Genomic DNA, 23,879 nt, shown 5'->3' with positions numbered 1-23,879 from the left:
CTTCCTCTTCTGCCACCAGCTAGAGAAAACTCTCCCATTTTATGGGGCTCATATGATGAGGGTGGGCCCACCTGGATAATCTCCCTTTTGACTAACCCAAAGTCAACCCATTAGAAACCTTAATTACACCTGCAGAAATCCCTGTTGCCATATAATGCATAATAAATAATCATAGGAGTGATATCTCATTGCATCCACAGGTTCTGTCCATACTTAAGGAGGAGATTGTACAAGGGATATGTCATTAGGGTCATTTTAGAATTCTGTCTACCACAATAGTCATAAAATTAAATGTAGTGAATAAATCGTTACCACCATCGGTTGAACACTAACTGTATTTTGATACGATCCTGTTGCTTTAAAGCATACTCTCCCATTTACTGTAGATGATCTGGACGTTGCCTACCAAAAGCTGAGTCAGCTCATTAGAGAGTACCTTGGATTGACTGAGGAGACTGCCAAGAGTTTGGGTCCAACTGCAGGTACTATCCTATCCCCTTTGTGCCAGAATAGCTTTTTCATGGAAAGGAAAAAAAAAGCTGAATTATTATTTGGGTACTCATCAGCCAGGCTAAAGCTGGTTCTCTTTAATTCCTGTACTTCTTCTGGGTGATTGTCCCCACAAACTGCATGAGTTAGCATTCTGGACCTATGACTCTGCTGTGTCCATGACCAGAATGGAACTCAGGGGACATGCTGGGCAGTGCCTTGGAGGTAGGTAATAGGTACGGGTTAGCCTTATGGTTCAGACCTCAGTCTTCCAGAAGTTTAATTCCCTTCAGGGGCTGAGGTGTTGTTCTACTTGCCAGGTTTGTGTTTAGTCCACGAGTTTCCGTCTGAGAATTTCAGTGCAGGAGTTTTCTTTCCCCCTTTCTGCACATCGCCCTGGTCCTCAAAATGTTATACTGCAGGATATAGTGGGAAGAGCACTGGTCAGCGGATGTGATCCCAGTCCTGGCCCTGCTGCTCTCTCGGGCAGGCTGCTTAGCTGGTCTGAGCTTCAGTTAACTGTTCCACTAAATGGACCTAATGCTCCCTATCTGCCTCAGGGGTCATGAACTGCAAGTGATTCTCCTTGAAATCTATGAATTCTAAAGCCCTAACTTGGAATTTTGGTACATGAGTACTTTGAGATGTATTTGAAAGGTTCTCCCAAATCTACCTCACAACCATGGTTACTATAAAAACAAAACAAAAAACCAGAAAATAACAAGCGTTGGCAAAGATGTAGAGAAATTAGAACCCTTGTATGCTGTTGGTGGGAATGTAAAATGGTCCCGTACTGTATGGGAAACAGTATGGTGGTTCCTCAGACAATTAAACACAGAATTTCTATAAGATCCAGCAATTCTACTTACAGGTATATTCTCAAAAGAATTGAAAGCAGAATCTTCAAGACATTATTGCACACCCATGTTCATAGCAGCATGATTCACAATAGCCAGAAGGTAGAAGCAACCCAAGTGTCTACCAATGGATGAATAGATAAACAAAACGTCATATACACATAAAACAGAATATTATTCAACCTTAAAAAGGAAGGAAATTCCGGCACATGCTACAACATGAATGAACCTTGAAGACATTACCCTAAGTGAAATAAGCCAGTCACAAAATGATAAATATTGCATGATTCCACTTATGTGGGGTACCTAGAATAGTGAAATTCATATAGACAGAAGGTAGAATGGTGGTTGCCAGGGCCTGGGAGACAGAAGTTATTTCAGTTTGAGAAGATGAAAAGAGTTCTGGAGATGGATGGTGGTGATGGTACCACAACAATATGAATATACTTAATGCCACTGAACTGTACACTTAAAAATGGTTAAGATAATATATTTTATATTACATGTATTTTACAACAATAATAATTTAAAAAGGTCCCCTCAATGGACTGAACCCCATTTACACACCATACATCGTAAAATGTTAACCCAAGATTCTTGCTGCTTTGCAGATGCCATGCAGCTTTGTGGTCTAGCCTTTGTGACTCTTTGCCCCAGTATGATATTGTTGCCTGGTTGCATCCTGGCAGACTGAGACAGGCCTGGTCATGATTTTGCCAGAGTTCAAGCCAGTTGTGCTGTTTTGCAATTTTGCACATGTTTCCTAGGCCAAGTGCCCTTGGTATTTTGGAATGAGGTCACTGTGAACTATATGTCTCAGGAGATGAAGAGACCAAGGTATGACTTGCTGCCTGGAACATTCCTGGAAAAAGTTTGACCTGTCTGAAGATCTGCATTAATGTAGGACTGGAGAACTGGGCTCAGTCTACAAGGGGGGCCCATTAAATTAGGAGCAGGTCAGTGTAGTCAGTGTATTTACCCAGCCCCACGCTGCTTCTCCACATCAGGCATCTGCTCTTAGAGAGCCATGGCTGTGGAGCAGAGCAGCACCGTGAACCTAACAAGGCTTCCATAGCTCAACAGAAGTTTCTCTTGAGGAAATCTGGCTCCCTTTGCTTTAATTTTTTGCTAACCAAGTAAGCTTGTGATCTTTAATTTGGTCCCCCTGGGTGGACCTGCCCCTGTGGGGCTGTACCCTATGTTACAACACCCTGCCCTGATGCTCGAGCCAGGCCCATCTCCCATTGTAAATTAATTAATTGGCATCCTGACTTTTAAATCAGCCTCTTGTGGGTTTGGATAAACATGAGTTAGTCCCCTGAGCCTGACCAGTGCTGAGTAACTGAGAAGCGCCCGTTTCTGAATCTGTGGGTGCCTCTGAATGGTGGCACTTGAACAGGACTTTGCCTGACAGCCAGGAGGCGCCACCTCTGTATCTTAATCTACAACTGTCAAGACTGACTACTGGGTGCAGTTGCCATTTGGCAGATTAATAGACCAGATAAAGTGTGTGTAGGAAAATGGACTCTCATTTTAAAGAGTATAATAAAGCTTTATTTATTTGGACTAATTAGGTTAGGCCTGTCTGATTTAATGAAAAGTGTGAATTATAGAATTTATAAATGTGTTATTACTCTCTGATACATTTCATAACTGAAACTAAGCCAGCCAGTTATTGACTAATAGAATTCCGGCTTAAAAAAGCAGATAGGAGGCCAGGAGTGGTGGCTCATGCCTGTAATCCTAGCACTCTGGGAGGCCAAGGCAGGGGAATCGTTTGAGCTCAGGAGTTCGAAACCAGCCTGAGCAAGAACGAGACCCCCGTCTCTACTGAAAAAAAAAAAAAAAAAAATAGAAAGAAATTAGCTGGACAATTAAAAATATATATATAAAAAAATTAGCCAGGTGTGGTGGCACATGCCTGTAGTCCCAGCTACTTGGGAGGCTGGGGCAGAAGGATCACTTGAGCCCAGGAGTTTGAGGTTGCTGTGAGCAAGGCTGACACCATGGCACTCTAGCCCGGGCAACAGAGTGAGCCTCTGTCTCAAAAAAATAAAAAATAAATAAAAAACTAGATAGGAGAATTTGTCATCACTGGCCTCAAAAGAACTTTGTTTTTCTGGCAGTTTTAGTATTTGGGAAAACAATGTGTTTTCTTATGCCACCCACTTTATCTTATTTATATAGTTAATTTGTAGAGGAAGTTACTTTTTCAGTTGTTGGTTTAAAAACCAACTCTCACATAAACTGACATTGTGGAGGCCAGACATTATTCAAGTATCTAAAAAATCCTAATGACTGGGGTCCTTATTAATAAGCTTTTGTCTCTAATGACCCAAGAAGTAGAGCCAGAAACTCAGAGTCACACTCTGAGTTTCAGGGCTGCGATGAATGTGCCAAGGAGCGTGGGCCAAATGTTTACAGGTGCAGTGCGAGTGGGCGGGGCCCAATCATAATTACCTTAAAACAAGTATCCGGATTCCCCGAGAAGGGGCTCAGAGCCTCCAAAGAGTCACTGTCATGGGCCTGGCTGGTGCTTTGCCTCTTTGCTTCTACTCTGAGCTGGGTCCCACTGATTTTAAGTTTCTGTAGTTTAGGTATATTTACATAAATACTTACATTACTTAGTACATAAATAGGACCCTGAGAAATAAAAAAAATAACCCAGCAATTTTAGTATAGTGGAATTTTTTTAAATTATTGAGCTGTCAAAAGGAAGAAATTGAGGTAAAAAAAATTCTGATTCTATGAAAGGCAGTTCTTATCTGAGCAATTAGAAATGTGGACTGGAAATAGGAAACCTTAGGTTTTTATTCTAAATCTAACCAATAATCGTTAATTTGATTAGAGAAATGATTTTGAACTCCTATTTTTTGAAATAAAAAACCTATATGTAAGGCCAGGCGCGGTGGCTCATGCTAGTAATCCTAGCACTTGGGCAGGCCGAGGCGGGTGGATCGCTCAAGGTCAGGAGTTCGAGACCAGCGTGAACAAGAGCGAGACCCCATGTCTACTAAAAATAGAAAGAAATTATCTGGCCAACTAAACATATATATAGAAAAAATTATCTGGGCGTGGCGGCGCATGCCTGTAGTCCCAGCTACTTGGGAGGCTGAGGCAGGAGGATCACTTGAGCCCAGGAGTTTGAGGTTGCTGTGAGCTAGGCTGACGCCACAGCACTCACTCTAGCCAGGGCAACAAAGTGAGACTCTGTCTCAAACAAACAAACAAACAAAAAACCTATATGTAATATGGGCCATTATTAGAATCTGGCCTTCCAGAGCTAAGGTTTTTCCCAATTAGATTAGACTGTGTGTTAGGTGTCAGAACAAACAGAAATCTTATGGCCAACAGCATTGTTTTTCTTAAAGTGGTAATCCTGTATCAATGCAAACTGAAATTATTCCCAAAGATTTGAAGTAATAATACATAGCTTTGTCTCTTGTTATTTTACATTGTTAATTTGTAACTAAGAATGCAATATTAATTTATACTCATAACAATGAGAGTGGAATAAAGTGGTAAAAGTAAGCCCAAGGTCTGTTGGTTCTGAGTACAGCATCCTTCAGACTGGACCCCAAAATGTAAACCTTCACCTGTGGATGAATTAATTGAGTTTTTATTTAATGCATGTATAAAATATTAACTTTAGAGTGATTATAAACTCTTGAAATCTTTAGATGTACCATTAATTAAAAATGGGTATCAATTTAGATATAGAATTGTCTTTATTTTCCTGTAGTAATATAGCTAACATTTGTTTCTAAAGCATGAAGACTTAAAAAAATACCTGGAGTAAACAATATAGTTTCTATAAAATAAGGAAAAACTCACTGTATTTGCAGCTCAGTGTAAGGGATGTCTTTCCCTCCATTTGTCTCTATACAACCTATTTCTGGGATAGTCAGTGCTTCCAATAAAGCTTTTAGAAAGCTGAACCAATTATCACCCTGAGTTTTTGCTATAAAGATCATAAAATAAAATATTATTTTCAAATAATTATTCAGAATTCTGACTTGTGATAGAAATGATGATGGTTCTGATGAGTCAGAGGAAAGCTGAGCGATTTACTAGCCCATAAATGGTGCCTTTATCTTTAATAAAGGGCCTGGTATCATTTGCCAAATTATGTGAATTGTTAAATTGTGAAAGTGGGGAAAAAAATCCTTGTATGTCTGATTATAGGAAACTGGGAGGGATTAAAGAGGGAAAGAACCCTCATTATTGGATTTCACTCCTCTTATATTTTTCTGTCTTTTTAAATTACTTTTTTATTGTGATGAAAACATATGTATATATAAAACATAAAATTTGCCATTTTAACCATTTTAAGTGTACAATTCAATGGCATTAATTACATTGGCAATGCTGTATAACCATCACCACTACCTATTTCCAAGATTTTTCATTAACCCGAAGCAGAAACTCTGTGCCCGTTAAACAGTAACTCCCCTTGACCCCTGGTAACCTCTACTCTACTTTCTGCTCTCTGAATTTGCCTATTCTAGATAATTTCACTGCTTTATATTTTAATATAACCTTGTTTCTTGTCTTGACTAGAATTTTAGTTTATAATTGTTACAAACTAGGGAAAAAAGCAGATGAGCAGGACCTGCCCACAGAAACCCCACCGAGAGAGAAGCTTCTCCTTGTTCCCAAGGTCTCCTCGCTAGAGACATCTAGTTTGACTAGACACAAAGGGTCATGTCCAGACTGGGAGGCTCAGTGAGGACCCAGAGTAGCGCAGGCTCACCCTGCTTCAGTGGAGGTTAATGGTGGCCAGGAACCTGGTTTGCTCCTAACCACCATTCCTCTCCCTGGGATCACCTTGGAGGTCTGATTTGGTTCGGAGGCTCTGAGTATGTATCAGATCTCCCCCAAGGGAGCTGAGACTAGTTTTCTCAAGGCTGTTCCGGACTGGTGTGCCTCCTCTCACCACTTCACATTGCAGAGCCATGTCCCTAGGACAGGGCTTCTATCATAAACAAGTACCTGCTGGGACAATTGTGTCCATGAAACTGTCCATGAGACCAGAGTCACTCTGAGAACTTGCTCCCATGATGATTGGAGGAAGCAACTCCTCCCTGCACATCAACATTGCTAGTGGACTCCAAGAGCCATTTTTGAAACCAGGGTGCCCTTGGAGGGAAAAGGGGACTCCTGGCAATGGGAGTGGGTGGGATAGCAGCTTGGATGGTGGGTCCTTCAGGTGCAGCTTCTCTGAGCCATGGTGCATTATGATTCTATCAGACTGATTCTTTCCTTCTTCCACTCAACACTCATTTACTGCGGTCCTGCTGAGCTTCCTGCCCCTTTCCAGGTATGGGTAAACAGACATGACTCTTCACAGAGCTCACAGCTTATTTAAGGGCACTGCCATTAAACAAGGAAACAAATGAGACTTCATCTGGCTTGAATGTCCATCCCCTAGTTTCTACAATCAAAAGCATCTTTGATCTCTAAGGTGGTGAAAATTAAAAATCTCATTCACTTGGAAAATTTTCTTACCACAGACAGGTCTGGATATAAATTTTGGTTCTATGCATAAGCCTCTTTATGTTTATTCATTAAAGTTCCTATTTTCAGTTGACTAAGATTTTTCTAAGTTCCACTAAAAAAGAGAATTCTAGGCACTTAGTATCCCCAAGGAGAAAGGAAGTTTAAGTTCTGCTGTGTGTCTAATTTCATTTTTTTCAAGGTCTGTGTGCATCAAAAAGGGAAAGATGTTTTTTGTTATTAATTACTAAACAGTTAAGACTATTTTTAGCTAACTTCTTTTTATATTAAAGCAGGGGCCCCCTCTAGCAAGAAGACTCTCTCTGGGGTTCCAGCACACCTGGTTCCATCTCCCAGGCGCTTGGCAAAACTGCAAGCAGCTGGCCAGATAACAGAACATCTCTCTGGAATGCAAACTCATGCAAACGTCCCTGAAAATCAGAACCCAGCTCCCTCCCAGAGCCAAGAGCCAACGCAGGGTGGAGAAAGCCATCCAAAAGAGCTTTCTCCCAACAGTGGTCTGCGTGCTGAGCCTCCTCAACAGCTCAGCTCATCAGCACCTGGTCTTCCTCGGCTGGCCCAAGACTTGTCCCCAAACCCGACGGAAGGAGGTGTTCAACAATCAGATCCTCCTCCAAAAATAATAGCTGCTGAGACAGCGGTCCCTGCTGCAGAAGCAGGGGAAGTGGGCCAGTCTCCTCCCCAACCACTTCATTTGCACCCCAGCCCTCCCCAACCCCACAGCTCTCAGCCAGACCAGGATGAGGAATCAGGGGAGATCAAGGCCACCCCCCCTGGCCCTTCCCTGCCTGAACCTCCACAGGCACCTGGTACCCATGATGATGAAACTGAATCAGCCAAACTTCCGCCTGACAGTTCCCATCATGATCCTCCAAAAGATCCCTCCCACCCTGACGCAGTGAAGACACTTGCTGGAGATTATCAACAACCCCTTCAGGAGGAAACCCCCAAAGCAGAAGTTGTCCGGGTCAGCACTCCTTACCCTGAATTGCCACATCCCCAAGACTTACCAACAAATGCAAAACAGACCCAGCACAGGGAAGACCCAGTGACTTTGCTTCCCAGAGGCCGGCTGGCCCCCACTCGGCTGCCCCAGCCCCGGATGCTGGCCCCCTTCCAGAGCAGGAGGCCCACCCCCAAGCTCCTCTCGCCCAGCAGGGAAGAGGCTTTAGCGGCAGTCTCGGACCAGACCATGACTCCATCTCCCAGGCCTGCCCTAACTCAGGAAGGTGACACCAGTAAACTTCCTCCCATCAGCCCTCCCCATTCCAAACCGCCACAAAATCTGAGCCCCCAAGCAGCCCCTAATCTTCAGCAGGTCCAGGAAGAGAAAGTCAGTGAGATAAAACTCCCTCTTATCAGTCCCCCCGCCCAGGAACAGGTGCCACAGCACACCCCCAATCTGTCCCAGGAAGAGGGGGCTCAGAAAGTCAGGCTCCCTCACATTCCTACTCCTTCCGTGGAACCGCAGCTGCCTCAGCACCCCGGGGCTTGTCAGGATTCCAGGCCTGCAAAGGAAGGGAAGGTCCCCAAAGTAGGCCGCTCCTCCAGCAAGAAGATTCCAAACATGGAGGCCTCAACCCAAAATCAAGAGCCAATGCAGCAGATGGGAGCTAGAAAAAAAAAACTCCCTATCCAAAGAGAGACAGCTAAGGCACCGGCACATCTGAGAAAGGCACCACCTGGAAGCTCCCCACCAGCCTCGCAGCTAGAATCCCACGGTCAGCTGACTCCGGCAGCGGTGCCCCGCCATCCTAGCCCCAGCCCTCCTCCGAACCCTCGGGGGAACCAGAGAGGAAAAGTCCATATGCGAGAAACTCCTGAGCCACCCCACGCTGTTCCCTCACCTAGAGATCCCCAATTACACCAAGAGAAAAGGGACACAGACCATCATTCCAGAAAAAAGGGCCATGCCAACCTCCCCCCAAATGACCTGGCTCAGAAGATGTCCAAAAAAGGACCATCTTTGAAAAGAGAGGTTCTGGAAGGATCATCTCAAGAAAATCAAACTACCTTCCATGGTGATCAGCTGACTCTAGGTCAGTCCCCACACAAGAGACGTCTCCAGAGTGAGAAGGCCACTGCGGAGTCAGTGCAGGACAGTTCTGCTTCTGTGGAGCAGCCAGGGAAGAAAGGACAGGTTCATAGACAGGGCAGGTCTCAGGAGAGAGAGACTGGTTCGGAAGCCCCAGAGCAGGACAGTGAGACCCCAGCCCAGCAGCCCATCAAAGAGACACAAGCCCTTCGGGGGCCCAGCCAGACCAGAGGGAGCTCTGTTCAAAGGGACAAGGCATTTGCTTCCAAGCAGCAAACCAAAGAGAAACGAACTGGAAAAAATGGGGATGTACCACAGGACAAAAGCCCTGCCGCTCCCCAGAATCAGGAATCTGCTGAGGAGCAGGGCAGCTGGAAAGGAAGACTGCGTCCCAGAGGCAGTCAGAGCACTAAGGTCTAAGCCATCCCTGGAGCCGCTGGGTCACTAAGGCCCGCGACCCCTCGAAGCAGCACTGTCACAGCATGACAAGCTATGGCTGGGGCGCTATGAGTCTACCCACTGGCCTCCTTCTGCACCCACAGTCAGCGCAGGTGGAGGGGCCGTCCAGCTCTGCCCGGCCCTGGATTTCTAGAAGGCAGCCTGTCTTTGCACTCCTGTGCCTTGTCGTTGCAGCCTGGAAGAGCAGCTGTCGCAGAGGGCTGCAGTGGCAGTGGGACGCAGCTCTCTCAGCTGCTGCCAACTAATGGAGCCAGTCTTGAAGGCTGGCATCAGTAAGGAGCCTTTGTGTCCAGACAGATTCCAACATGAATTCTAATGCTGGCTAAAGCAGGGCCACGTTTGTTCTCTTCATTAGGAAAATTCACTTCTAGACTGGAAAATTCTCTCACATCTCTTGCATCATCCAGGGGACCTGAAGCAAAAAGAACTCGGAGAAAGGAGGCCTTTGCCACTAATATTTCTGGAGATTCCAAACCTACAGTTAATGTGTGAGACTCTTCTGTAGGGAAGGGGACACATCTTTACTTGCATGATGCTGTGATCGAAATGCTTCAGATTTGCGTTGGCATATGTTGCCTGAAACTTACTTTTGTTTGAAATGTATTTCAAAATGAATACCTTCCTTCTCTCTCTGAATAGGAATCCCATGTAAATGAACCCATGGCTTCATTATGCCAAACCATCTGGTTGAATCAGTTAAAAGATTTAGTGGGGAAAAAGATTCAGGTGAATCAGTTTTTCATGTATCTATTCATCCCGTCAGGATTCTCTTGCTGGTGCATGACAGGAGCCCAGCCTGAGCCAGCCTGTGTGAGTCTATTAGGAGGGAGCAGAATATCTCACGCAACCAGACAGTGGGAAGGGCAGTGCTGCAGCAGGATCTCAGAGAGACTGGGAGCCAGTTATTGAACATAACTGGGACGTTTTTCATCTCCTGGACTCTTGTCTAGGACTCCCACCATTTTTCATCTCTGTTTCCTTCTCCATGTTGGCTTTATTCTTTGAAGCACAAATGACTATATATCAGTTTCTGCACATGGCAGGGAATGTGGCCAGCAGTGTCTCTCAAGTGTACACATCTGGTTTTACCTCTGGCAGCTCCCACTACTATAAAGGGATTAATTTAAATGTTCCTTCATGCTGAGATTTAAAAAAAATACAGGAAAGGTTGATTGGCCTAGCTTGGGTCAGGCGCTCATTCTTAAACCGATCTCCTCTGGCAGGGGACAGGGTTACCTTTTAGACAGGCCCATTGGGCCTACTCTTACATATGGAGGCTACATTCCCAAAGAAGAGAGAGTAATTATGAGCAAGGCAACCAACTGAAGATTCGACTCATGAAAAGTTACAAGATATTTATTGAGCACTTACTCTGTACACAGCAGCAGGCTAAGCTGTCTTTGGCACCCGATATTTAAAAATGAAACTTATGACTAAATGCCTGTATATATGTGTCTTATCTTCCACAGAAGATATGTGTTCACAAAACTGTATGAGCACCAAGTGTTATATCAAGTGCAGTAGAGGAAATTGATATTTTAAAAATCCAGGATGTAGGAATCCTTTTGTAAAATGAAATGCCTATATAATGCTAGGAATTACCCTCTGATTTGTCTGGTTTTTCCAAGATGAAAGTAATAAGATAATTTTTAAAAACATCATAATTCATATTTACTACAATTCAGTTCATTCATCCAACAACCATTTACTAAGCACTTCCTATGTGCCAGATGCTGATAGTTGCTAGTATAGTGAAATGGTGAGGACATTTCAAGGAGCTCTCTCTCTTGTCATGGAAGACAGTGAAGAGGCTGCATTACAACAACACATGATTAGGGAACCTGGAGGCCTATATTTGCATCTTACAGACAAGAAAATCCATTTATTAACTTTCCAGACTGTCATAAGCATACCAAGGAAGGGCACTGAATTCAGCCTGGGATAGGAGAATTGGATCAGGAAACACTTCCAAGAGAAGGTCAGCTAAGTCATCAAGTTTCCAGAACTAGTCAGTGGACTGATGAAGGAGGACAAGTGTTCTTAGAAGGGGCAACAGCATGTGTCTAAGCACAGAGGCGTGAGCAGGCAGAGCATCTTCTCAGGGCCCAAATGGCAGGAGACCGATGGGTGTACATAGATCCAAAGGCCTTTTGTGCCAAGCTAAAGAGTTTGGAAACTTGATCTTGTCGCAATGAGGAGCCCCTGAATAGTTAAATTTGTATCTAGAGCCATCCCTCTGGAGGTGGCATAGAGGATGAGTTTGAGGAGGGCAATGCAAGTGGCAGGAAGGATGGCTGGGAAGCTACTGCAGTAGTCTGGACAAGATGGGAAGGCCTGAAATAAGGCAGCGGTGGCAGGAATGGTCGATCTCAGTAAACATATATAGACTGGACGTGGGGAGGGTAGATTGTGAAAGAGAGGAAGAAAAATAAAATAACCAGCAATTTTCTATGAGCTGGGTGTGGGGCACTTTAGAAGCACCAATGGCTCGTTTAGGTGAAGAACTTTAGAAATTTAAAATTACTTTTAGAAATTTATAATTTTCCTCTTTGGGCAACTGTTTCTGAGGGTCCTGGAGTCAATTGGAGTGGCATTTTCTTTAGGATTCAAATGGGAAGCAAAAGTTTCTTTCATCTGACATAGAAGAAGCTCTAGGTTCCTTTCCCTGGGGTCCATGATGGTAGTATAACTTTGTTGTTTGTGCTTATGTTTTTGTTTTGGTAGTCTAGGTTTTTAATGTCTCAGATTCAGTGCAACTTGACACCATTTTGTTTGTGGTTGGAGGAAAGGAGAAGAAAAGATCATTGAGACATTTTTACTGCTATTATCAATTTTCTTGGTATAAAGGAAACTTCTGATTCTTAAATATAGAATATAGGTATTTTTAAATTGTTGTTTTTCCATAGACATTTACAGAAAAAAGTTCCTATCACTTCCATTTGACACATTCCTCAGCAGAGTGATCTTTATAGGAAAAAATATTGTGCCTTATAGTCACTATATCAGTAATGCTATCTTCAGCTTCTTTAAAGAAGTCTGGCACCTAATATTCAAATCAAGAGAGATAATAGTGCCCCTGGGCATGAAAGCCTTCTTCAAATATGTAAAGAGCTAAATCAGTTATTTCTAAAACCTCAAAAGATAATTGGACAAAGGGCATGATCAGGCAATTCACAAAAGAGGAAATAAAAATGGCCAATAAATATGTCAAAAAGGATTTAAATTTATTATAAGTTAAAACAGAGTAGACTTTTTTGGGGGGAGTACCAGACTGGGAAAGATGAAAAACAGGTTAATGCCTGTTGTTGGTGAGGCTGTGGGTAAATGCGCTTTCTCTGTCATCAGTGGCACAACTTTTCTGGGGGACAGCTTTACAATATCTTTCAAAGCCTTAACATTTTGTACATCTTTAATTTAGTAATTCTAATCTGAAGATTATAAGGAAATGACTTCTATGTAAGGATATCATATCAATATTTCTTATAACCTAGAAATAATCTAGCCATCTAATAGGATTTTAAAATAAGTTATGGTATAGTCATATGCTAGAATGCTATGTTGCCATTATAATCATGTAGAAGAATATTTAATTAGAGGAAACCATTTGTTATATACTAAGTAGAAAGCAGGTTAAGGAGTTACAGCCAGTGTGGGTCCTGTTGTTAGATTATGGGTAGTTTTTGCTTTCTCATTTATGCTTTTTAGTATTTTCTAAGTTTTCTACAATGACTCTGTTTATCTGGAAAATGTTACATGTAATTAAACACACACACACTTTGAAGAGCTGTCATTTGAAAGCAGAAGCCTATGTTCTATTTTGATCTGGCATAATGAAAAGCTTTCTAAGAGTTAGAAGGGATTCACAGAGAAACAGTCTTCCTCAAGAAGTTAGATGTTCTGTTATGGGAACCTTACAGAAAGTCTTCACATGTTGGGTGATTAGTTGGACTGGATGAAATGTAAGTCCCTTTTATGATCTATAATCCATTTACTGCAACTGGTTCTACTTGCTGGCTGTGAAGAATTCAGCTATCTAGTTTATTAAAAATAGTGCTTGGTACTAGAAAATTGTATGCACTTAGTACTCATTAGATCAGTGGCTTTCAAACTGTTGTTAATCAAGATCCATAACTAGAAATACATTTTACAGCATCATGACCCAGTAAACATATACACACATAGGAAATAAAAATGTATCATAAAACACCCTTACTGTGGTGGTACACTCTGATATTTTCTATGATGCTGAATTTTAATTTTTTAAATGCTAGTTTTGTGGCCTACTAAATTGATTTCACAGTTTAGTTTGCAACCTGCAGTATGAAAACCCTGCACTGAGCACTGTGGAGCTCCGCTGTGGCGCTGCCCTTGGAGGCTGCTCACCAGACTGCCTCCCTGCTCTGGCTGCCTTCAAGTGAGGCTGGCTGGGTCGGCATCATTTATGCTGCATTATTCTCTAGGACAAGGATTTGGTGCACTGGCAGTTATGTTCTTTGTCAGTGTTGGGGCTCAGGGTAAGATATATCCAAAATTCTTATGTACAGGAATAAATCCTTTTATATAAGGCTAATTTAAAAAGCACTTATAAACAATCTTGATCAATAGTGTTTTCGCCACCGAGTACTTAGTGGACTCCCTTGCCTTTTGCTCCGTGACAAGCCTGAAAATCATCTTATTTCCATAAAAGATTCTCCAAATTCCACTTCAGATAATTGCACTATTTATATAGTATCTAGCACTGGAGTCCATAAATGAATTTAATTGGCTGGTTCAATTTGAAAGACACAATTCTAGAAATCACTTTTCTGTATTGACCAGGCATTCAGAGAAGAGGATAAGAAGAGCCTAACCATTTCTTTGTGCTGATGATAGAAAAGCAATGTGAGGAGACCAAACCTCTAATCTGAAAGCTGGTTATGAGAATGCAGTCATGATTAGCAAAAGCTGAAGACCTTTTGTTAGAGATTGTAACCTTAGAAATTCATGATTGCATCTAACACTAAAAGTCAAAATAATCATAGGAAATTCCAGTTGCACTATAATCTAGCCATGTGGCCCTGGGCAAGTTAGAGTTCTCATTTATAAGATGGAGATAATGTTCTAATTGAAACATTCTGGATGCAGTGCCCAAATGTTGACCCACTAGTTCAACTCCACTGAAGACATTATAAAGTCTGAAGTTTAATGGAAAGAAATGTTTTCATATCTCATTATCTCTTGTAAATATACGTTCATATGCATTCCTTTTTCTTGATGTAGAATTTGTTTCTGTTTAAATGCCTGATTATTCCTTTGATTGGACACTCAAGAATATAGCTCTTTATTGTTAGTATAGTTTAATAAATGTATCTACTTTGCCATATATAACATGAATATTATTACTATATTTCCTTGGACTTACATGGTAGCTTTCTACTATAAAATCTTATTTTGCTATAGAAAATGATCATGGATACTATATGAAATTATTATTTTTCTAGTTTCTATTATTCTTTTCGTAGGAGCACAGATAGGCAAGACTTTTAAGATGTAATTCCATCCTAGAAAAATAGCTTCTTTGGGCACCTTCAGTTTTATGGTAGCACTTCCTAACAAACTAAACTTGTTTCTTAATTTTCTACAAAACTTATCTAATTATCCTATTAAAAATAAATATTTTAAATTCTATAGCAGATTATTGTGTTTAATTTGTTGTAAGCTCTTTGCATGGTTACATATTTTAATATTGAGAATTTTATAGGGATTTTGTGGATAGTTACATTTATATACATTTATGCATTTAATCAGGGTAGGTATAAATTACTATTGTCAGTTTAAAAAAAAAAACCCTCACTATATATGTTTTAAAGCCCCATTTGAGTGGGGAAAAATGAATGATTCTGAAGTCATCTGGGCATCTGAGGACTTTTGTCTCAAAATTGCAGCCAAGTCATCCATTTCTAAGTGCTTTCAAAGAGGGATCAACTCTAGCATTGATACATATTTTTGGCAAGTTTTTATTTAAATGATAAAAGTTTATATTCAAAAGTGATCAGTCTCATGTGTTTGGACAGGAGAGTGACTAAGTTGCTTTGCTATACAAGTAATCTTATTAATGGAGAAACATTTGTCATTAAAATAGGGATTTTTGGTTTTCAAAATATTCACAATCTGACCCCCCAAATGGTAATTTTATCACTGGTTATTGACCTGGCTATGTGTTCATAATACCAAATCACCAAACATCTTCTATTTTCTCCTTTCCTTTATACAGTAAAAGGCCCTGTTTAGTCTGTGTGATGATATGGTATTAAATACACATAGGATGTTTGATTCTTAGGTACATGGCCTCTACTGTATTTGTTATTTCGGTTGGATTCTATGCTTATTCTTTTAAAATGTTGTATACAAATACTGATTTAATTCATTTGACTTCAGTGGAATGTAAGTCTAAATAAAAGGCCTAAGCCATTTAGAATTAATTTGAGATGTAGTTCTGGTTGTTCCAGATATTTCATTTATATATTCCTGCATTTGGTAATGATACTAATCCATAAAATAACTTTAAAATCTGACTTGGATCATTAAATTCATTTATGCTTTATCGTAGGTGTTTAAGCAAATTTAACTAGCCTATATACCAAAGAACTTGGTTCTTTTTATGGACTGTAAAGTAGCTTATATATTTTTTAAATGTTGCCTCAGGGTTGACTTTAATTTAGATACTTTGAATAAGAACACATTAAGAAACTTTGTTGCAGGGTATTATAACATTGGTAATTATGTTGTTTTTAAATTGAGAAGTAAGATCTTTTGTCCATGGATGTATTAAGACATTAGAAAATATATTAAGAACTGTATGAAACTCTTCATTACAGGAGTTCAAGTCATTATAGCGGTGGTATTACAATGCATTTTAATAGTAATCTAAACACATTATCTTTATGCAAAATGTTTTGTTGCTGAGAAACCGTTGAGACCATCAATTGTTGGAATTACAGCTGCATTGTGTCATCAGATTGAACTTGATTTGTTTACACCATAGTACAGATGGCTTATGTCTTAGAAAACTAGAAAAAGGAAACCGGACACACACAAAAACTATATTTTGAATAAGTTTTATATACTATATAGAATCTTTTCCATGGAAATTATTTCAATGAATATAGCTTCTGTTTCTTTAATTTTTATCTTATTTAAATTTGTTCAAATTTATCTGGTCTTTTCCATAATGCTGTGTTTTTAGAGTCACATCAACAGAACAGGGTTATTTAAAAAATAAAAATTAGCACATGATCCAAGCCCTCCATCTCTATCTCTGTCTCTGTCTCTTTCTCTCTCTCTTCCCTCTTCCCCCTCCATACCAAATTCTTTAGTTATATCAAGCATGCATCTGGGTTCTTATACAAGCCACTTTCTCTGCCTGATATATTAATATTTTCCCCCAGATACTTGAATTGTTTTTCTCTTTATATCTTTAGATATCTACTCAGATGTCACCACCTTAAAGAGGACTTCCTTTGACCACCATGCCATCTCTCCTGCTGTCCCCTTATCCAGCTTCCTGGTTCTTCATCACACTTATTTACCCGACCTTATTTAATGTGTTATTTGTCTGCCTCTAACATTAAAATGTAATCCCAGCAGGTCAAGAATTTTACTTACTGCTATATCCCCAATGTCCAGAGGACCATATGGGATATAGCAGGTGCTCAATGAATATGAGCCAAGTGATTTTTTATCACAAAGATTCAACAAAAAATATTTCTACATACAATCGTCTCCTTTTATCCCTTTTTGATAAGCAGCATTACTTTAATGTTCCTTTTTAGATTGCTCTATTACCTGGAATTCCTTGTATATATTCCTTGCCCATTTGTTGCATCTGTTGAATCTCTCACCCTCTCTCTTAAGACAGGTGCTGGGTTGTGGAGCTTTAGACCTCCCTATCATTATTAAGTAATTTTATTAATCCTATCTGCAGCAACTTTCACTTTGTGTTACTGGCTTGGAATTGCCACACAATTTGGTGGGAGTTCAAGTTCAGATTCCATAGCAGCGCACGGCACAGGAGAGGTCTGATTTCCCACAGGTGTTGCTATCCTCCATCCAGGTGAGACTGTGCCCAGGCGACACCCCGTTTGCAACTTCTCACCTTACCAAAGAGCCCAGATCTTGTATGCCAGGCATGCGGGGGCTGTGCCTCCCCTCTTAGTTCAGGTGTTCCAGCATCAGCCCCTGATGCCCTCTGGCCTCTTGGCATCAAGTCCCACTCCTCTGACTTAGTGTCTTCACTTTGCTTGTAGCGCCTGGAAAATTTTCTTTCTCTGTTTCAGCCTTGCTATGCATTAAAAACAAAACAACTTTCTGTTATACATTAGTTTTTTTTTTTTTTTTTTTTTTTGTATTTGGTTGGAGATAACTCCTGCATTTGCTCAGTCAGGCCTATTGACTGGGGGCACATGTGGAAGTCATTTACGTTAGCATTTTAAAAGCAATGCTTCTGAAAGTGTTGATGCTTCTGTGTAGCCACAGGTATTTACACCTGGGCCCTCTGTAGATGCGTAGTAATAAAAATTTATACAGTATTCTTATATTCTAGGTCCCTGGACATTCCAGTGTTTTAAAGGAAACATTAGACATTATTTATGAATAAATTCCACTAAATAGTGACCTCATCATCCATTCCATTGTATTTCAGAGTTTCTTAGCATTGCATGTCTTATTTTCCTCTTGGCCTTTTAGAAGCATTTTGTGAAATGGAAAGTAATCATAATGGTGACTTTTCAATTAAATATCCAGAAGCCGTTGTTTTTGACGTGTTTTACTTCTTTTAATTCCATTTATAAGCCTATATTGATTGAGTGCTAGGTATATTAATAAACCCTAGTACTCAATATATACCTAGTACTCAATAGGATATTCATGACACCAACTAGATGTTATGGGCTGACTTTATAATTATTAAGTATTATTTTATTCTAAGACATATTTTATTTATTTTATTTTCAAGTTGAAATGCACAGACTTTAAGTATACAGTTTGTTGTATTTGGGCAAATAAAAATATAAAACATTTCTATCACTTCAGAAAGTTCCCTTATCCTATTTTATGCCTTTTATTTTAAACTTTTTTTTTCCCCCTACCAGATGTTAAAACATCCCACCCGAAACCTGAAGAGCCTCCTAGGAAGTATACTTCTACGAATATGGATGATTTCCTGCATTCTACAGACAGAAACTACTTTGTTAAATTATGGACCAAACTTTCAGACAAAAAAACACCAGCGGTAAGGGAGGAAAGAGGAGTGAAGCGGCAACTAAGCTCAATCCCCTCTCACAAAGGGGATTTCGTATTTTGCGACTAATAAGGTTCCCCCAAACTGTTCTCTCACTGGTGTCAGTGGGAGATAAGAGTTTTCACCTGTTTACATCTCTAATGATAGACAGTGGTTCTAAAAACAGAATATCCAATATAAGATTTTGTGAATACCTTTCCCCCAGGCTCCCAGTGAAAACTCTGACACTCAACTCTTCTATTTAGCAAGAACAGAAAAGCACTACCGTAAAATCAATGCAGTAAAATATGTATTTCAAGCAAATATGTACTTTGTTGCTAGGATATAATTTTGAGTTTTGGGGCTGAGCCTGAAAAGTGAGTCCACTCAAAGAGTCCATCTTTATAACTTAACACTCTTAAACCAGCCGTATAACTTAGTTCCAACTTAGTTCTCTGAGAACTTTGAGAAATCAGCATGCGCTGGAGTAGTGAAGGCAAAATTGGCACGACATTCAGATTAGGTTGTACTCATTTTCCATCTGCAATTGTTTTTATGTGATAATCTGGGACTACAAAAAGACTTAAATAATTGCAATTGCAGTTTGCAGCAGAAGTGACAGAACTTTTGTTTTGGTTGTTAACTCCTTGGCTTTGATTCCTTAAGGCTAGCCTGTTCTAAGCAAATAATTGCATCATCTTCTAAAGTCAGTGGTCGACAGAATCAGACTGGTTACTGGTTACTTCAGACAAAATGTCTCAGGCTGTGGTGTGTACGGGCAAAGCTATGCATTCTACTCTGATCAAGTTTTAACAGTCGTTGCATGTTCCAGGTTCAAGAAACAGTATTTCCGTTTCTCTTTCCTGTGTGTTCTGTTGCCTTCTCTCTCTCCTGGCCAGCCTCTTCCACTCACTCACAGGCTTCCCTCCCGGAGGTGCACTCTCGTGGGCCGTCCAGCCCCAGCTCTCCATGACCTCTTGGTTCTGTCCCCGTAATTCCAAGCAGCTTCGCTCCATCTCTTTAATTTACGTTGCTGAAGGTGAGAGAATCTGACTAGCCCAGCTTGACTTTTCAAGCCATGCCACGGAGCTCATATTAGCCTGCATGTGCAGTCGCCTGCGATAGGGCACTCGGCCAAGATTGCGGCTTCTCAGGGGCAAGAGGAGGTGCGTGCATTTTAAACATCTGTACATAATAAGAGTTTGTGTCATACTTGAGTGCAGGAAAGTCATATTTATCTCAAATAAATTAAATCTGGAATTGTTCGTCTCTACTGGGCTTGGGGGAAATCAAATATAGTCATTAGAAATGGGGAACACTCCCTGTATTTGGATTAAGTTCAAGAATCCTGAGGGTTCCCACTAGCCTAGAAACTCACTAAAGGGCCTCTGGCCTCGAGCCACCATGGTTAGGTGCTCCTAAGACCCTAAATTCCATCCTGAGCCAGTGGCTCTGGTATTCTCCGTGTCCTCTCTTCTCCTACTGCTAGTAGCTTTTCAAAAATACCTGCCCCTGAGATCTTGCCACACCCTGGAATGCTAGGTGGAATTGAATACGTAATGAGGAGCCAGCCCATCACCCTCTGTCATTCTAGTCCTGGGACATTCAGCTGTTTCCAGAGCAGTCTGCAGTTTCCTCTTCTGCCCTTGGTATCCCGGCCTTCTTGGATGGTATGGCTTGATGCCTCTAGGAGCTTAGATTTTCCAAATGCACTATCAGTTCATTAATCTCCCCCTGGGGCACGGGAAAGCCAGTGTGCAAACACTAAATCCTGACCACCTAGATTCCTCAATGATGAGCCTGTGCCCTGACCACGAGAGCCAGCTCACTCCCCAGCGGGGCTGTCCTGATACACAGCTGGATAGGCAGAAACATGCACTGTTGATTTATACCCCTCTTCCAGTTAGTGGGTATCCATAGTGTATTTAAACACGTTCAATCTGAGTATTACCTGTTATAAAACTTTCTAGCCTAATTAAAGACAGCTTTGGTCAATGGGTTAGGGACAGGGGAACAGCTAGGAAAAACCACACTCTGTACTCTTAGTTGTAATCCATCTCTAATATTTTAATATAAAATTAATGAACAGTGTGGAGAAACTGGAGAGGGGAGTGTGTGATCAAAAGGCAACGTGGGAGTAGAAAGGGCCATTTTGGTGGTGGTCGCTGGGGGAACGGAACAGTGTTACCGACAGTTGTTGCCAGAGTCTCGTGAACTTCTACGTGCCTGTCACCCCTTGTCTGCAGTGCACCTGCCTGAGAAACTGTTCAGCCCCCATAGTCCAGGGCATCCGGAGCCCAGCATGGAATGTCTATTGTGTCCTTTATCACAGTTGGCAGTTACTGCTCCACAATGGCAACGATGAGCAGACCCCAGAGGCTCTGGCACATTTGCCTCTCAGTGCCTGTAGCGTAGGTGGAGATAACAGTGTAAAAGGGAAGTTTCACAGAAAAGCAAAGCAAATCTCCTGAGAGCTAATAGATTCACTATGGAGAAATTAGTGCAAATGTAACACTCATTTGCTGTTATCATATGTGTGGGTGAATTCACCTAAGATTATTTTTAGTGCCTCATTTTTCTTTTAAAGATTATGAATTCAATGCTCTTTTGAAATTTGCAAGTATTTATCATGTTTTAGGAGATCTCACAGGTTATTAACCTTTTGCACAGCTGGTATAAGGCTGCAAAACAAGCAATATACTTCTTTAACATTTTCACAGCAGAAGATTCAGTGAACCATTATGATGTATGTTAGAGAACATAAATTGCCTTTATACAGCATTTATAATTTAGAAAGGGCTTTTGTGTAAATTATCTTATGTACCCCTCACTGTAACCCAAAGGAGCAGATGTTATTTTTCTCATTTTACTTGCCCAATAACTTTTCATATATTTGTGGAGCTTTTTAGTGGATTAGAGAAAGTAATTGCAACTGCCTCTACCAAAACCTTTATCTTAAATTGTCCAAAAGAAAAAAAAGGCTAGAGATTTTTGTGGTTTTTGGGTGTCTTAATCATATATTTAATGTGTTCAAATTTTCCTTTGGACACTACCAAGAAAGCCTTTGACAGTGATGGACAAGGTGGCCATTCCCATCTCCAATTCTTTTTTTTTTTTTTGGTTCTATTTCTCTGAAGAACCTTTCCCTACTTAAAACTCCACCTCAAAACTCATCATGTACAGGAGGCCTTTTCAGTATAACCTTCTCTAATCTAATATTCTGCTCTTTCCTTGGCCATAATGTGCAACTGCGAGTGTGTTGAGGTGTGATTACAAAATAATGGGTCTGGTTTTGTGTGTGTCTTATGGAAATCAGTCTTATTGCTTGGTAGTCACATATGACACATGTCATAACTAGTTGAGTAAGAATATGTTTATGCACATACTCTTGGTCTATGCTTGTTCTTATCTCCTTTTGACTATTGACTCCTTAACCCAAGAGGAAAAATGCACTACTTTGAGTCATGTGACAATCTTGCACCTCTTGGGTAATCTTACGAAAGCCACTTATCTGCTATGAGAAGCCATTTCCTTTTCTGTCCGGTGGAAATAATAATACCTACTTTACAAGGCCATTGTATCAAAAGCATATGAAATTGCCTTGTAAACTATTATTTACAAAACAAATGTTAGATGTCACCATGCTGGTGATTGATGGCTGGCAAGGAGGGGAGAAAGGTTCCAGCTCTCAACTGTACTTCTTTATGTTCAAGAACAGCAGCTCTTTTTTGGGGGATCCTCACATCCCTGTATCACCAAAAGCCTTCAGATCCATGAAAACTTTCTTACTGGACTTCTGCTTCCATTAAAGACAGACTTGGTAATTTGTACCAGCCCTCTTGCTGAGGACAACTAGAAAAAAACAATGCATTGAACATATTGGAGAACAAACAGAAAAGTGAAAATTTATCTGGCCAGGAATTAGGAAAGGATGATCCTGAAAGGTAGCCTGGTACCAGAGGCCACTTATTCCTGTGGACCTATGCCAATGAGGTAGACGTGGATGAAGGCTGAATTGACACTTTTGAGGTCTTGTGGATCTAAGAAAATAGCATTGAAGTCTGAGATCCACCAAGGAGGAAAATCTAGTGAAACATGCTTTCTTTGGGTTGGTAACTGAAGGGCTATAACCTTGGAATAAGGGTAAATAAGAAGTATTCAGGACTTCATAGGAACTACAGTTTAAGCACTTACATCCCTGAAATTACATTAAAAAGTTCCTAGATATCCCCATGTACCTGGCAGGAAAAAATTTCTATAAGTAATTTTCCAAATACAATGTCTAGTGCACAATAAAAAATAACCAGGAACACAAAGAGATGGGAAAATATCAACTAAAAATAACAGAATCAACATGCAATAGAAATGGGCCTCCAGGGCCTCCAGATTTTTCCAGTATCAAAAACACATTTTACGACCTCCAGGTGTTGATTTTATCAAACCAAAACTTTAGTATTACTGTACTTATAATGTCCAAGATATAAGATAAAAATTGGAAATTTCGGCAAAAAAGTGGAGACAATAAAAAAATAACTAAATAGAGCCAGGCACAATGGCTCACATCTGTAATTCCAGCACTGTGGTGAGAGGCCAATGTGGGAGGATAGCTTGAGGCCAGGAGTTCAAGAGCAGGCTGGGCAACATGGCAAGACCTCATCTCTACAAAAAATTAAAAAATTAGCTTGGTGTGGTGGCAAGCACCTGTAGTCCCAGCTACTTGGGTGGGTGAGGCAGGAGGATCACTTGAGCCCAGAAGTTTGAGGTTCCATTTAGCTATTGTGATGCTACTACACTCTAGCCTGGGAGAGAGAGCAAGACCCTGTCTCAAAACAAACAGGCCGGCGCAGTGGCTCACGCCTGTAATCCTAGCACTCTGGGAGAATGAGGTGGGTGGATCGCTCGAGGTCAGGAGTTGGAAACCAGCCTGAGCAAGAGCAAGACCCGGTCTCTACTAAAAATAGAAAGAAATTATCTGGCCAACTAAAATATATATAGAAAAAAAAAACAATTAGCCAGGCATAGCGGCACATGCCTGTAGTCCCAGCTACTTGGGAGGCTGAGGCAGTAGGATCGCTTAAGCCCAGGAGTTTGAGGTTGCTGTGAGCTAAGGTCGTGCCATGACACTCACTCTAGCCTGGGCAACAAAGTGAGACTCTGTCTCAAAAACAAACAAACAAACAAAAAAAAAAAAAAAACCACAAAAAACAAACCAACAAACCCAAAAAACTAGATGGGCATAATAAAACCTGGGAGGAAAAACAGTAAG

At 40.9% G+C, this 23,879-nt stretch overlaps 2 protein-coding genes across 3 annotated transcripts in view; one reads left to right on the top strand and one right to left on the bottom strand.

The window, feature by feature from the left end:
• Positions 1–23,879, top strand: part of LRGUK (leucine rich repeats and guanylate kinase domain containing) — a 100,077-nt gene that overhangs the window by 60,174 nt on the left and 16,024 nt on the right. The window contains exons 15-16 of the mRNA XM_045564021.1: positions 387–482; positions 18,486–18,625. Coding sequence (XP_045419977.1) covers positions 387–482; positions 18,486–18,625 — 236 coding nt within the window. The remainder of the gene's footprint in view (positions 1–386; positions 483–18,485; positions 18,626–23,879) is intronic.
• The window catches only part of SLC35B4 (solute carrier family 35 member B4), a 66,823-nt gene continuing 59,983 nt past the window's right edge, over positions 17,040–23,879 (bottom strand). The window contains exon 15 of one of the 2 annotated variants that reach the window (XM_045564015.1): positions 17,040–17,677. The gene's annotated coding sequence lies outside the window, so the exon portion shown is untranslated. Of the gene's footprint in view, positions 17,678–20,676; positions 21,018–23,879 lie in introns of those variants that run through there. The other variant, XM_045564013.1, reaches the window with a different exon arrangement.

Source organism: Lemur catta, chromosome 11, assembly GCF_020740605.2.
Source record: "Lemur catta isolate mLemCat1 chromosome 11, mLemCat1.pri, whole genome shotgun sequence".
NCBI classification, from domain to species: Eukaryota; Metazoa; Chordata; class Mammalia; order Primates; family Lemuridae; genus Lemur; species Lemur catta.
Note: the sequence above shows the minus strand (reverse complement) of the source record. Positions and strands in the feature narration are given on the sequence as shown.